This window comes from Acomys russatus, chromosome 4 (assembly GCF_903995435.1).
Source record: "Acomys russatus chromosome 4, mAcoRus1.1, whole genome shotgun sequence".
NCBI classification, from domain to species: domain Eukaryota; kingdom Metazoa; phylum Chordata; class Mammalia; order Rodentia; family Muridae; genus Acomys; species Acomys russatus.
The window spans coordinates 14,420,404-14,435,855 of record NC_067140.1 but is presented as its reverse complement, the minus strand read 5'-3'; the positions used below and the strand labels follow the sequence as shown (position 1 = coordinate 14,435,855).

The window sequence follows — 15,452 nt, the reverse complement described above, 5'->3', positions numbered from 1 at the left end:
CTGGGAGCAGAAAAGTGGGATAGCATCCCAGGCGAGACAGGGCTGAGAGAGTTTAAACAGGGCGTGTGAAGGAATGCTTGTGTTCAGATGGGAGTGGCTTATTCCCGGGCTAGAAATAGGCCAGCTGGGAAAGGGTAACCCCCAGAGGAGAGGCTTGGGGGGGGAGCAGTTCTCTAAACTCCTCCTTAAACTCCCCACTTCAATTTATCAGCCGGAACACAATTACATCTGATCAACCTTCCCTCTTCTTTCTAGTCTCTCTGACAGCACACCCGCCTGCTCAGCCTTGGGCTCTCCTCAGTGGACAGTGTCACCACTGCTAGTTTCCTACTGTCTGAATGCTATGACCACCAGCTTTTGTGTGCTCTGTTTCATGCACATACGTGTGAGGGTGAAAGGTGGGTCCATTTTCACGTTGAGGGTTTGGTAGGATGGATGGCTGGAGAAATATCTCAGACTTAAGTGCATGTGCTGCTCTTCCGAAGGAGCAGGGTTTGGCTTCGAGTGCTGCCCTGGGACAGCACACAACTGCCTACAACTCTAGTTCCAGGGGACCCAACACCCTCTTCTGGCCTCCTGAGGCATCAGCACACATGTGCATACAAACACACACACATACACACACACACACACACACACACACACACACACAATCTATTTATTTCCACTTCCCCAGGAAGACACTTGGTCATCCTTCCTGGGTCAGTTCCAGCTGAGGGGTCATCTTGTCTAGAGAAACAACATTGTCTGCCCTAAACCACCAAACCACCATGTACAGAACACACACACACACACACACACACACACACACACACACACACACACACACCCTCTAGCACACATGCTTTGCACTCTCCAAGCATGCTGCTGCTTGCTGCCAGCAACCATGGGGTTTCCCCTGTGAGTGAGGTGGATTCTCAAGAGTGGAGTAGTCTGGGGTCTGGTGTAGGCAGGTTCCCAGAACACTGAGAGCCCCTGAGAGATCCTTGAAGGAAAGACTGGTATCTAATATCCCCCTGTTCCCAGGGCCCAGTAACGAGCCTGGCTCCCTAGGGATCCCCTCAATAAATGTTTGGTGAGTGAATAGCTCGGCGGTGTCCTCAGAGGTAAAAGAGAAAATGTTACATAATGCCTTCAGCAGGGGTAACTGAATACCTTACTATTTATGCGGAACTTGGAGCAACGCCTGACACACAGTGAGCACTCTGTTGGTTAAATGCATGCATGTGAATATGACCACATACATAATAAATAAAGGTGGTTAGAGTCAGTGAGGTGGCTCCGCAGATGAAGTGCCTGCTGCAAAAGCTTGAGAAGCCGAGTTCAACCCCCAGATCCCACATAAAAATAAGAGGACAGAGCAGGATGTCCTGGTGCACACCTCTAATTCCAGCACTCAGGAGACAGAGGCAGATGGATCTCTGGTGAGTTCAAGGCCAGCCTGGTCTACAGAGCGAGTTTCAGGATGAGCCAGGGCTACACAGAGAAACCCTGACTCCAAAAAACAACCCTAATAAATAATAATAATAATAATAATAATAATAATAATAATAATAATAATAATAATAACGACGTAGCTGGTAAAGGTTAGGGAATCAATATTTATTAGAAACAGTCCAATAGTGTGAGGAGAGGGCCCAGCCCGCTGCCATTCCTGCCCAGTCTCTAGAAGAAGAGATCACCAGTTTGTATCCGGCAAACCAGCTCCTTTCTTTCTGGGGTGGTCTCTAGAGGCGCCCTAGTTCTCAGGGCACTGCAGGATGTCGTAGGTCACATACCCCACGTGGTCCACCTGGTTCACCTCACCCTGGAAATTCACACGCCAGAAGAATTGGTCCTGGCAGAAATAGGCTTTGTCTGTGGGAAACAAGGAGACACGAGAAAGCTGAGTCCTACACTCTCTTACTACAGACACAGGAACAAAGACCTTTACAAGCACTCTGTGGTGGTTTGAGTGAAAATGGCCTCCACAGGGTCAAAGGGAGTGGCACTATTAGAAGGTGTGGCCTTGTTAGAGGAAGCATTGCCACTGGGAGGGTGGGGGGGTGGGCTTTGAGGTTTCAGATGCTTAAGCCAGGCCCAGAGTGCCTCTCTTTTCCAGCTGCCTGCTGCTAATGTAAAACTCTCAGCTACCTCTCTGGCACCATGTCTGCTTGTGTATCACCGTGTTTTCCCACCATGGAGACAATGGACTAACCCTCTGAACTGTAAGCCAGCCCCAATAAGATGTTTTCTTTTATAAGAGTTGCCACGGTCATGGTGTCTCTTCACAGCAACGGACACACTCCTCCTGGCTTTTATTTATCTTTTTGTGGTTTTTACATGACACTTCCTTTTTTTTTTTTTTTTTTTTTTCTACCTGCCTGTGAGATGCTGGAGGGTGCAGCCCTTGATACCACACCAAACACTGGCAAACCTGGTGCATAGTATATGTTTCACATACAGCCTGTGATAGAATCAGCAGATTAACGAATGGGTATTATTTTAACGCTCAGATCAGTTCATCTAAAAACAGCCACTGGACAAAACTCATTCACTCATTCAGCAAATGTCTCCTGAGCATCGGCTGTGCACCAAGTACTCTGAGAGGCCTGAGGAATACAGTAGAAAAACACAGACATGATCTCAAAATATAGGAAGAAATGAAAAGAAGTGAATAAATAATGAGGTTGAGGGAGAGACCCTGAGATGGTAACCTTAGCACTGAAACCAGGTGACCAGTGTAGGTGGGAAGCCTTCCAAATGGGGGAGCAACTGGCCCCCAAGGCCTTAAGCTAGGTGTGACCTTGATCTGTTGCTCAAAGAGCAGCCAGTATAGGTGGAGCAGAGAAAACAACAAGAGTAAGGGGAGGAGGGCTGGAGAGATGGCTCAGAGGTTAAGAGCACTGGCTGTTCTTCCAAAGGTCGTGAGTTCGATTCCCAGCAACCACGTGGTGGCTCACAACCATCTAGCATGAGATCTGGTGCCCTCTTCCGGCCTGCTGGCTCACACGCAGCCAGAACACTGCATACTTAATAAATAATTTTTAAAAAGAGTAAGGGGAGGAGATGTGAACCAGGAAGTGTAGACAGGACAGCAGCGCTTAGGCCATGTGAGTTTCTTCTACTTTAACACTGGTTTGGGAGCTGGGCGTGGTGGCGCACGCCTTTAATCCCAGCACTCGGGAGGCAGAGGCAGGCGGATCGCTGTGAGTTCGAGGTCAGCCTGGTCTACAAAGTGAGTCCAGGATGGCCAAGGCTACACAGAGAAACCCTGTCTCAAAAAACCAAAAAAAAAAAAAAAAAAAAAAAAACCACTGGTTTGGGATCTCGCTCAGAGCCTTTGCCCTCCACTCCTAACCTCTCGCTACTCTTGAAGAATATCTTAAAAGGTTATTGGATAATCACTATGGTTGGAGGGAGGGCTATAAAGGAGATGGTTGAAAATGATAGATTTGGGAGATTTGAGCCTTGGGATCTTCCTAAAACTGTCAACTGATGGAGTATGGGTGTTGGAAAGAGTTGACAAAGCCAAACGTGGTGGCGCACGTCCTTTAATCCCAGCACCCAGAAAGGCAGAGGCATGCGGGTCTCTGTGAGTTCGAGGCCAGCCTGGTCTACAAAGTGAGTCCAGGACAGCAAAGGCTACACAGAGAGACCTTGTCTTGAAAAAAAAAAACCAAACAAAATCTTGAGATAGTATCTACATACTGGGAAACTGAGCCCTCAAGAGACGCAGCGACTTGTCCAAGGACAGGTAGAACTTTCTTGCCTCTCAGTGTATGGCCAGTGGCAGTCCTGCACATTATAGGCCCTTGGTTACTGTTTAGTAATAAAGGAGTGAGCCTCTAAAAGAACTGCGTTCTGTGCAGGAGTTACCGAAAGAGAAAGATATGCAAGCAATCTGGGACTTAGATCTGACCATATGAACTTGGGGTGCTCTCTCCAGAGCTCTTATCTGGAGCATTTCCCTCAATCTCCAAGGGCTTTCTCTCTCCTGCTGAGAAACTGGCCAAGGGAGGGAGTGGGGGGGTGGGGGGGATGGGAGGGCATTTCGTGAAGGAACCGTCCCCAGCCAGCATCAGCAACCCTCACCTTGGTACTGAAAGATGTTGTGTGAGTTCCAGGGCACATCAGGGAACTCCTTATCCAACCTAGTGACGCTCTGGGGATCCACCCTCTGTGTCTTCAAGTCGAACCTGAGGGAAGGCAGATGATCGATGAGCCCCTCCCACTCCCGACTCCAGGGCTGGTGAGTGGCGCCAGAGCTCCCCCTACTGGTGGCCGCGGTGGCTCTTACCTCCAGACACGCTCCCTGCTGAACAGCAGAGCCTTCCCGCCACGACGCGGGAGGAGCCCGGTGATCTGGGTTACCCCTGAGTCTAGACCCAACTTTTCCAGACGCCTGGGGCCCAGCACCGACATGTCTTTGTACACCCACACTTGGCGCCCTGCAGAAGAAAAGGGTCACATTAATCTAAGGACACAAAGGTGGGGCATGGTCTCTTTCAGAGTCAGGAAGGAGAAGCCGAGAGGCCTAGTCTCAGAGCTACTCAAAGAGCTTTGAAATTCAATAGCTCCTCTCCCACCAATAAATGTCAAATCGCATCTGCAGGGAGGGGGCGCCCTTTTTGCAGTCTCTGTTTCACGAGTTACGCTGGGTCTCTATCCTAAGCTGATGGCTACCGAAGAATAGATGATCTTCAGAGGCATAGACTAACCAGAGAAGAAGAAAACCTTCTTGGACAGTGGATCCTCAAAGGCCGAGTCCAGCTTCGCAGGCAGAGCTGGCCATGTCCGGGAAATAAGAAAGGGGCCCTGCAGTGGGCTTCCTCTGCGGTTTGGGAACTTCCAGTACCGACTGAGAAGAAAAGGGAAAAAAAAAAAAAAAAATATATATATATATATATACACACACACACACACATGCCCTAAATCTTGGCCTGGGGAGGGAAGTGGGTGGAAGACACAGGCAGGTTCCTCTCTCCAAACCCCTTCTAGCATCCACACACCCCTCCTGCTTACCCATCCTTGAAGAAACACAGAGAGCCCTGGATCTCCGCAATAGCGTCAAAAATATCCACGGTGCAAGGATTGTCTGCTGGACTCAAAGACTTTGTAGTGGCCTCAGAAGGACCAGCAGTAGGGGGACCTGTAGGGGCAGCTGAGGGGGGTCCTGTAGGGCCAACCGTGGGACCCCGGGTGGGATAGGCCACAGGAGGTGCAGTGGGGCACACAGTGGGAGGAGCTGTCGGCTGTGGTTCAGCTGTGGTGGTGGCTGGAGGCCTTGGGTCAGGCTTAGGGCCAGGACCTAAAACAAAACACTAGATAAGACACCCGCGTCTGCATTTCTCTGTAGCCCCAGTGATGTCTTCTGTTTTCCCTGGAAGCTGGAGGCTACAAGCATGCCTCTTGTCGTATATACCAAGCCTAAGTGTCCAGAACTGAGTTCTGTGACCATATGGACTGGGCTCTCAAGAAAGGCAGAATCTCCCTCCCTTCTCCAAGTCTGTGGCCAGTGTGTCAGTTCTGTGAGCATTACAATCTTACAAAACTGGCCTTTCAGTATCGCACCTGCGCCCCCCCGCACCCCCCCTCACAGAGATAAGCCTGCCTCTGCTTCCTAAGTGCTGAGATTAAAGGCGTGCACCACCATACCTGCTCCACTGTGTGTTTTAAAGCTCCTTTTGGAGGGTTAAGGGGTGGCTCAATGGTTAAGACCAATGGCTGCTTTTCCAAAGGACCTGGGTTCCGTTCCCAGCACTCATATGGCAGCTCACAACCATCTCTAACTCCACTTCAAAGGGATCCAACACCCTCTTCTGGCCTCCACTGGCATTGCACATACATGTTAAACAGACATCTGTTCCGGCAACACACCCATACAAATACAAATTAATCAGCCGGGCGTAGAGGCGTATGCCTTTAATCCCAGCACTCGGGAGATTGATGTGAGTGCGAGGCTAGCCTGGTCTACAAAGTGAGTCCAGGACACACAAGGCTACACAGGGAAACCCTGTCTCGAAAAAACCAAAAACAAACAAAAAAATATATAAATTAATCTTTGGAAGTTCCTTTGAGTCAGAGCCTTAAACAGGCAGAAAGACCTGGAACTTACTATGTATCTCAAGCTAGCCTCAAACTCCTGTCTCAACCTCCCGAGTGCTGGGATTACAGGCTTACCATGCCACACCCAGCAAGTATGCCCATTTTCAAGGTAAATGATGACCAAAAGCCAAAACAAACAAGCACTTCCTAAAGCCAGGCATCACTCTACTTCAGTTAGCTCTATCAGAATCTTGTGAGAGGCATACATTATCACCCACTGAAGGGCGGGAACTGAAGGGTAGTCTGACATACCCAAGCTCACCTATGAAGTGGCTGGGTTGACCCTTCCTGCTGAGGATCAAACCCGGGGCTCATGCCTGCTCTGCAGCACTCAGCATGTGTTCTAGTCATGACTAGCAAGGCCGCACACTCAGCCCTGATCTTGAGGTTCCAATTTCCTCCCTCCCCGCCCCTTACCTGATCTTACAGCTGAGCCACACCCTCTCCTCTGCCCCTCCCTCTCTGTCCCCCAGCCTCACCACCATAGAGATGCTGGATGCCTCTCACGTCGTCTTCATGCAGAGGGGAGCCCTCGAGGTAGCGATACATAGGGTACATGAGCGCTTCCGGCACTGAAGAATGGTCTAAGCCCAGTGCATGACCAAACTCATGCGCTGCCACTAGGAACAGGCTGTACCCTAAAAGGAGATGTGAACCATCAGGCTAAGCCCCCTAGCCCTGGCTACTCCACCACCATGACCGCCAGGAGATAACTCGGACCCCCACTTCCAGGAGCCTCAGAACCCTGCCCCACCTTGGTCTGGGCAGAAACCCCATTTCTTGTCAGTGTCGAAGTTCGAAGTGGTAGCGCACCAGAGGCGCCCATCACTGCGGCCCTCGCTGGTACAGGTGGGGTACTCCTTGCCCAGGAAGACGAAGGGGAAGACGCACAGCTCGCCTGCTGAGTTGCCCCCAACTACAGTTGCGTCGGCTGAGGAGACCAAGAGTCATAAGTGAGCTAGGAGGGTGGATTTAATACGGTGCTAGGGATGAGCCAAACTAAGACCGGGCGAGAGAATCTGGATGGCCTATTTTTTGAAGCCAGGGAGGCGCTGTGGAGCACTGCTGAAGCCAGGAAACACTAATGAACGGAGCCTAGTGGTAGGGGCAGATGTACCTCGGGTAGGGCAGAAGCCATACAGTTTATCTTGGTCATAGTTGGCTGTGGTGGCGCACCAGCGGTAACCATCCGAGCGACCTTCAGTGGTGCAGGCAGAGTAGGAGCGGCCCTCAAAGATGAATGGAAACACGCAGGCTTTGCCGTCCCCATTGCCGTGCTCCGTGTAGAGTCCTGAGGAGACGCCGTGTTATTACTTCCAAGCGTGGCCCCTACGGGGGGCCCACCCCTCCTCTCATAATCACAGAGGAGCCTGGACCCAGAGAGAGGGAAAGGATCCTGGCCACACCGCTAAGGGCAAAGAGGGCTTGGAAACGACGATTCTGAACGTTTAAAGGTGGCACCCTACTCCCCACCCTTAGCACATACTCACTCTCACTGGGACAGAAACCATATTTGCGATCGGTGTCATAGTCGGCTGTAGTGCTACACCAAGGCGTGCCATCGGTGCGGCCATCTGTGGTGCAGGCCAAATAGGAGCGTCCCTCGAAGGTGAAGGGAAAGTGACATGGGGCACCATTTGCGTTTCCAAAGTAGGTGGGAACCACTGTGGTAAGGAGTCCAGAGTCAGGGTGACTGGCCACAGGCCAGAGCAAGAGAAGGGATTTGAGGGCAGGGGTGAAGGATACAGGAAGGCTCGGGATCTCACCGACGCCTTTGCCTAGCGACCACAACTCTTCGTCGTCGAAGTGGGCATCTCCCTGAATGCCGGGGCCAGGGGGAAAGGCGTGTGCCAAAAGACCATCTTTGCCGTCAAAGGGATAGCCGTCTCCGTGCTCTGCAGAGGCAGTTAGGGAGGAAGGGAGTCAGTCAAGCACGCTTTGCTTTTTTTAAGGGCAGGAGACTGAAAGCTATTGTGTCCCCCAGAGCAGCGCCCCAGGCCTGGCTAGGAGTCGGCTGCGCCTCCAATCCGGCAGGAGGGGCGTCATTTGTGGGAGCGGCGACTAGAGATTGCGGGGCGGGCATAAGAGCTGCTGTCCCTTCTATTCTGTCTGTGATCGTCCCTCCCATGGTCCGCCCAGGCCGGGAGTTCTCTCACCCGAGACACCAAACTGGATGACAATGTCTGCCTCCAGCCCGTGCACGCGGGTGAACGTGAGCGGTGTCACCGCGCTCCACACGGCGAAGGCGCGCGCGAAGGCGTCATCGATCACATCTCGCGGCAAGTCTTCGGAGTAGTTTTGGATCCTGTAGGTGAAAAGCCAGAGATGGGTGGTGGGCGGGGGGAGTGCAAGGATCACAAATGAGACGGGGCGGGGCAGCAGCTACACGGGATAGCTCAGTCTTCAAGGCACTCGGTGCTCTTCGGCTTTCAGAATTTGTATTGCTAGGATATCTTGCGTTCAGCCAAGCAGAGGTGCAAACTGGCCTCCAGCCCTACCTAGCCACCTGCTTCTAGCCCAACATCTCACCAGTATGTGATGTTATGGTGGCTCCACTTGAGGTTGCCCTCAAAGGTTTGAAATCTGCCCAAGTCTGGGACACCGCAGCGTGGTGCACGAATGGCCTCTAGTGTCTTGCTGTCCAGCTCACCAGTCTGGGGCAAGGACAGCCGCTTCTGAAGCAGCAGCAAAGCGGGCCGCAGGGACAGCTTCTCTCCCTGTATCTCGGCTGCCAGGGTGTAACCATAGCGGTGCAGGTATTCCTGTGAATGGAGGGAGTGGCAGAGAATCGCGTTGTTCTGGCATCTTCCCTTGCCCCCTGGGCCACATGCTTAGGGACTCTAAGGCCAGGACACAGTTCTTCCTGCACACTAGTATTCCCCCATCCTGCAGATAACCCAACTCCTTCCTACCTCAGATGATCTGAACCATGCCTACCCCTCAGCCTCCTAGGATTTAACTGTTCACTTCCTACCTATGCCTATGCCACAGCCCTTCAAAGCCCTCCTAATCCCATTGCCCTAGCAAACTCGGATCTGCCCATTCTGTTCCTCACTGCCCACAGCTCCCACACTACCCAACCCTTACTGCTTAACCCTGGCACCTCTATTTTTTCTGTCAGACATGCCCATCCACCAGAAAGCATATTTGAGGCCCCATGCCTTCTCAGGAATACTGACCATTTTACTGCCAGCCCTTCCCAACTTTCCACAGAGGCATTTGTTTACCTGTGCCAGCTCTGTGTCGGTGAGGTTGGAGGTTCTCAGGTCTCTGGGGAAGACCACAAAAGTCGGCTGGCGCTGATGAGGGGCAGCAGAGCTGGAGCCTAGAGCCAGGAGTGCCAGGATCAGGGGCTGCCAGGGGCTCATGGTGAGGATGGCAGTGTCTGCCTGATGCTGCCCTTGCAGAGATTTTAAAGAGGCGCTAAAACTGAATCAGTGACCCCGCCCCTCCTCTCCAGGATGGTGCTGACTCAGTGTGTGTGTGTGTGTGTGTGTGTGTGTGTGTGTGTGTGTGTGTTGGGCAGCCCCACAGCAAGGGCTTACACCACCCCTCCTTTCTGCCCTGCCCACAGTCCCCATTACCAAGTCAGGCAGGACCCCCAGGAAACCACAGGGAAGCGGTTTAGTTTTGCAAACTGCAGAATTTGTGGGAAAGGGAAGGAGGGGGCCCAGGATAGAGGACTCACCTAGCCCTAGGACCAAAGGCCTTGAGTGAGCTGCCCAACAGAGAACCGGACACCCACTCCTTGGATTTCTGAGACACCCATTCCCTGACCAGAGCTCAGCCTGGACCCCTCTCCCCACACTGTAGGTTCCGGCCCCCCCCCCAGCCCCACAGTGTCCTTGACTCAGCTTCCTCTCTTGCCGTCTAGGAGCAGGCTCTTCCAGACAGGATTTGGGGAATTCCACTGGGCATCCCCCTAGCTCCAGCAGGCTGACTCCTTGGGGGAACAAAACATGAGGCTCAGAGACATGTGAGAACCAGCCGAAACCTCACCCTTCCCTCCGGCCTCTGGCGAGCATCCTTTCTCTGCTGTTTAAGGATAAAAATGGACCTTTCGTCCCTCAAGCCTTTGTCCCTATATTGATGTGAGCATAAAACGAGACTCATGAAACACAAAAAATGCTTTTAGCCCCAGTACTCAGGAGGCAGAGGCAGGCAGATCTCTGAGCTCGAGGCCAGCCTGATCTACATAGTAAGTTCCAGGACTGCCAGGGATACACAGAGAAACCCTGTTTTGAAAAAAAAAAAAAAATCCAAAGGAATAAAGATGAAAGAAAGAAAGAAAGAAAGAAAGAAGAAAATGCTTTTAGCACAACGCTCATAAGACTTCAACTGATGGTGCCAGTTTGCGACTGGAAATTAGGAGACTGGGGTCTTGGCTGTAGCTTCTGGATGACCTGGAGCTCATACCTTTCTCTCACTGAATTATGAATTCTCATGGACCCTTCCCTTCCTCTGGCCCTGTTCCATCCAGGACAGCTTCTGTGCAGCCAGCCAGAGGCCTCTCGGCCTCCCAGCCTCCCAGCCTCCCAGCCTCCCAGCCTCCCTGCCTCTCTGCCTCCCAGCCTCCCTGCCTCCCTGCCTCCCAGCCTCCCAGCCTCCCTGCCTCCCTGCATCTCTGCCTCCCTGCCTCCTAGCCTCCCTTCCTCCCTGCCTCCCAGCCTCCCAGCCTCCCAGCCTGCCACCGCAGGCAAGCAGGGCCTTTAGCTGCCTTTGGCAAGCTGTTTTGACAGAGCCTCCTATGTGTCCCTAATGAAGGGACCTGTGACGTGGGGAGGGGAGACTGGGTGTGGACCCAGGCTTCCCTTATGTGTTTCTAATTGATGATCTGCAGTACTGACTTGCAGTCCTGGGCCCACCATTTCCCAACCTCACCATGTCCCAACCATGTCACCTTGGGCAAGTCATTTCCCCTCCAAGCCACAGTGATAATTCACTTTTTGTGATTTATTGTGTTGAACATTGTGCTACGCTCTCTACAAACCTCTCATATCCTACCCCCGCCCCATGTGAATGTGTGTGTGAGTGTGTGTATGAGTGAATGAGAGTGTGTGGGTGAGTGTGTATGTGGACAAGAGTGTGTGAGGTAAAGTGTATACGTGTGTATGTGTGTGTATGTGTGATTGTGCGTGTGAGAGTGTGCGTGTGAGAGTGTGTGTGTGAGTATGTGTGTGTGATTGTGTGAGTGAAAGTATGTGGGTGAGTGTATGTGTAAGTGTGTAAGAGTATTACACAAGTGTGTATTTGTGTATATGTATGAGAGCGTGTGTGTGTGTATGTGTGTGTGTGCGCGCGCGCGTGTGTGCACGTACGCGCATGCACGAATGCCCCTAGGGTTTTACACATGCTAGGGAATCACTCTATCACTAAGCTGCTAGTAAGGCCAGAGAAGACACTGCTGTCCCTCTCTGTCATCTTTCCCTCTTACTCCTTTGAGACAGAACCTCTCACTAAACCTGGAGCTCAATAATTTTTTCAGATAGGCTGGCAGCCAGCAAGCCCTAGGCATCCTGTCTCTGAGTCTCGATCCTTCTAATGCTGGGGATACAAGCATGGGTGACCACGCCCAGCATTTTACATGGATGCTGGAGATCCGAACTTGGGTCTGCAACAAATGCTCTCACCCACTGAGTCACTTCCCCAGCCCACCCTTGACTTTCTGAGACAAGGTCCTACTAAGTGGGTCAGATTTGTGTTGAACTCCCACCCTGCCTCGGCCTCCCAAGTGTTGTATTACGGGTGTGCACACCATGCCGAGCGAGCTTACAAGGTTGGTTTAGTAAAGTAACCCTGGCTTTTTTGGAATAGGAAACTTCAGGTCAGAGCAGCCAAGGGACTTGCTGTGGGCACACAGTGAGTTAAAGCAGCGAGCTGGGGTTCAAGCCTTGAGCATCCTGACTCTTGAGGCGTTCCATCTGCTGTGGGGAATGAGCGGATCAGAGTACAGGTGCATGAAAGAGGTGGATTTGCAGGCCCTGTGATGAGGATGTCATGTATATGGATTAGTGCCATGCCTTGTGTTGTATGTCACAGCTATGTGTGTATGTCCTATCAGTATTGTATGTCACATCTGTTATATATCACATCTATGCCATGCCATTAATGCTGTATGCCACATATGTGTCATTATCTATGTTGTATGTCATTTCTATGTAATATGTCACATCTATGTAGTATATGTCACATCGATGCCATATGCTGTGCCTATGTTTGTCTTGTTTCTCAAGCTTGGCACCATTGTTTTTGTTTTTGAGACAGGGTCCCACTATGTAGTCTTGGCTGGCCTAAAACTTGCTATATGGACCAGGCTGGCCTCAAACTCATAGAGATCCTCCTGCACCTGCCTCCAGAGTGCTGGGATTGACGGCCTGTGCCACCACCACACCAATGACCCTCAAATCTTATTTAGTGACTCCTCAATTTAGCTGCCCCAACACTTGGAAAATGAAAGCAGAGGGTCAAGAATACAAATCTAACCCTTAATACATAACAAGTCTGAGGCCAGCCTGGGCTACACGAGACCCTGTTGTAAATAAATAAATAAATAAATAAGCCGGACAGTGGTGGCGCACACCTTTGATCCCAGCCTGGTCTACAGAGAGAGTTCCAAGACTGCTAGGGCTACACAGAAAGACCCTATCTCAAAAAACAAATCAAAAATGAAAAATGAAACAAGCTATTCAAAACTTTTTTTGTTGAGTTTTATGAACCAGACAGTATACTAAGAAGTGGGTTATGTCCTGGCACTGAGGTGTCAGAGGAATGTGGGTCAGGAGTCCAAGATCAACCTTGGTTGCATAGCAAGCTCTAAGCCAGCCTTGGCTACATGAGATCCGGCTCAAAGCAAAAGCAAAAGAAGACGAGGAAGAAGAAAAAAAGGGGTTAGGAGGGCCAGGCCTGGTGGCTGCACGTCTTTAATCCTAGCACTCAGGAAGCGGAGGCAGGTGGATCTCTGTGAGGCCAGCCTGGTCTATAGAGTGAGTCCAAGACAGCTAAGACTACACAGAGAAATCTTGTCTCAGGAAAAAAAAAGGAGGGGGGCCATTAGTTACCCTTTTGTCACCTTGCTTGTTGAACTGACAGTCCAGTGCAAGAGAGATTGAATACATACTCCATTACCAGAAAACCTGTGAGATGACTCGGCAGATAAAGGAGCTTGTCACCAAGCATGAGGACCGAATTCACCCCGGAAACTCACACAGTGGAAGAGAACCGGCTCAGACTAGGTGTCCTCTAATGTCTGAGCACTGCGGCACACACACACTCATACACAGATAAAATGTAATAAATGGTGTGTGTATTGTTGTGGTTTGAGGCAAAGGTCTTACCAGGTAACTCTGGATAATCTGGAACTCACTGTGTAGACCAGGCTGGCCTCAAACTCACAGACCTGCTTGCCTCTGCTTTCTGAGTGTTAGTATTAAAGGTGTGCACTGCTGTGACTCCTTAGACTCTTGGGGGAGGGCAGCGGAAGGGGAGAGTTAACAGAAATACAAACACCACAAATGGAGGTGAACCTGTCTACTCTGATTCCCCTCATCGTGCAGACAAGGAAACTGAGGTCCAGCATAGTGGCAGAACGTGGCAGAGAGAGAGAGAGAGAGAGAGGACGAGAGGAGGCGAGGAGAGAGTGAAGAGAGAGAGGAGAGGAGAGAGAGGGAGAGGAGAGAGAGAGAGAGAGAGAGAGAGAGAGAGAGAGAGAGAGGAGGGCAATAGGGGCTCCCACTCTGGGACTGGACTACCTACACTTAATCCTCAGCTCACTGTGTGACTCCAGCTATTGGCACAACCTACCATTTTCCCCATCTGTAAAATGGTGCTAACAGCAGTGCTTCCCAAGTGGGCCTCTTGCGGTGGACCCTGGCACACTGTGTGAGCAGTGGCTACCACTTCTCAGCCATGCTTGCCTTCAAGATTGACAGTGGATCTTACCCACTGGGTAGAGAGAAACGCCCTCCAACCCCAGGGCTTGGAGTCCACCCAAACAAGTATTCTCCTCTCCCTACCCCCAGCTTCCTCCTTTACCACCACCCCCATACACACACATGCATGGCTTCCCAACCCCCATCAAGGGGAACTTGGGGGAAGCTTGGTTTTCAACACAGCCAAGCAGGAAGTGGTTCTGGTGCCCACATCCTCTTCCCTGCTTCCTCAGCTCCCTCTGAGTCCACAGCAGAGTTTACCTAAGGACCTAGGAAAGAAGGCTGAAGAGCAGGAAGTGGCCCCTTACCCTGACCCCCTGGACCTCTGAACTCCTGACCTGGCATCATGGCTTGGACTCTGGTCCCCTTGCAATAGGATGGGGACTGGGCTAGACCAGGTGTCCTGAGTCAACTCCACAGCAGGGCCAACCTCAGAGGCAAGGAATGGCCCCCTCTGTCTTGCCTGGGGGAATTCCAAGCCTGCTTCTCCCTGACTTGCTGGAGACAAAAAGGGCAGGTAGGCCTGAGAGGCTCCGGCAGGATGTGAGAGAGACGGGCTGCCAGTCTGGGATGAAACAGGTGCCTCCATGGAAGTGCATCACTAGATCCCTGCCTCTCATCACAAGTCCTAGCCCCAGGCTAGGGGCATTTCCCCTTCTGACTCCCAGATTCTTTCCCAGATGCTAAGCCACGCCTTCACCTTGTCTTTGGAATCAAACCTCTTGCCTCCAAACTCCAGTTGCTAATATGTCTTGGCTGTGTGACCTCAGGCAGGTCACTTTGCGTCTCTGTAACTCCTCTTAATCTGTAAAATGGGGGAGACTGAGATACAGCTAAACTGTGGGGTATGTTCTGGGCTGACTCATGGGTCCTTTATCATGGGCCTGGTTCCCAGGGGGTCTAGTTCAAAGAGTTATAGTGAGAGTGTTCTGAGACTGCGTCGCAAATATTTAACACAGTGACTGACACATGACAGGCATGGGGGTGGCAGTGATGATTGCTTTACTCTAACGCTCTCATCTCATTGTTACAAATAAGCATTCATTCACAATTCCATTTTAGAGATGAGAAAACCGGAGTTTACCCAACTACACACACCCAGCGAGAGGACTCACCAGGGACTCAGCCCAGCCAGAACACCAGCACCCCAACCTTCTCCCCAGTGTCTGCATGTGTCCCAGGTGCCTCCACCCGAACTAAATTCTAAATCTCTGCACATGGGCACTAGACAGTTTGCCCAGCACTGTCACAGACCTCAGTACCCACATCTGTACCGCGTGATAGACCCTCGTGAGGTCTTATTTGGATCTGTGCTTTCAGAACCCTTGACACCCACTGTAAGCAGAGGTTAGGTTGTGAACTATTTTCGAGGTGACAGACACAAAGCCTAGAGAAGTGCTTTTTTGGTTTTGTCTTACTTTTTTGGCACCAAGTCCC

General features: G+C 51.4%; 1 protein-coding gene across 1 annotated transcript; it reads right to left on the bottom strand.

The window, feature by feature from the left end:
• Positions 1 to 1,606: 1,606 nt before the first annotated feature.
• Mmp9 (matrix metallopeptidase 9) lies at positions 1,607 to 9,492 on the bottom strand. Its single transcript, XM_051143796.1, has 13 exons — positions 9,315 to 9,492; positions 8,617 to 8,849; positions 8,244 to 8,392; positions 7,854 to 7,982; positions 7,578 to 7,751; positions 7,205 to 7,378; positions 6,842 to 7,018; positions 6,567 to 6,725; positions 5,005 to 5,290; positions 4,701 to 4,840; positions 4,280 to 4,430; positions 4,075 to 4,178; positions 1,607 to 1,857 (listed from the first exon to the last, which is right to left on the bottom strand). Exons 1-13 carry the CDS (start codon positions 9,453 to 9,455, stop codon positions 1,739 to 1,741), a joined length of 2,136 nt encoding a protein of 711 aa, XP_050999753.1. The 5' UTR covers positions 9,456 to 9,492; the 3' UTR covers positions 1,607 to 1,738.
• Between the last annotated feature and the right edge of the window lie 5,960 nt (positions 9,493 to 15,452).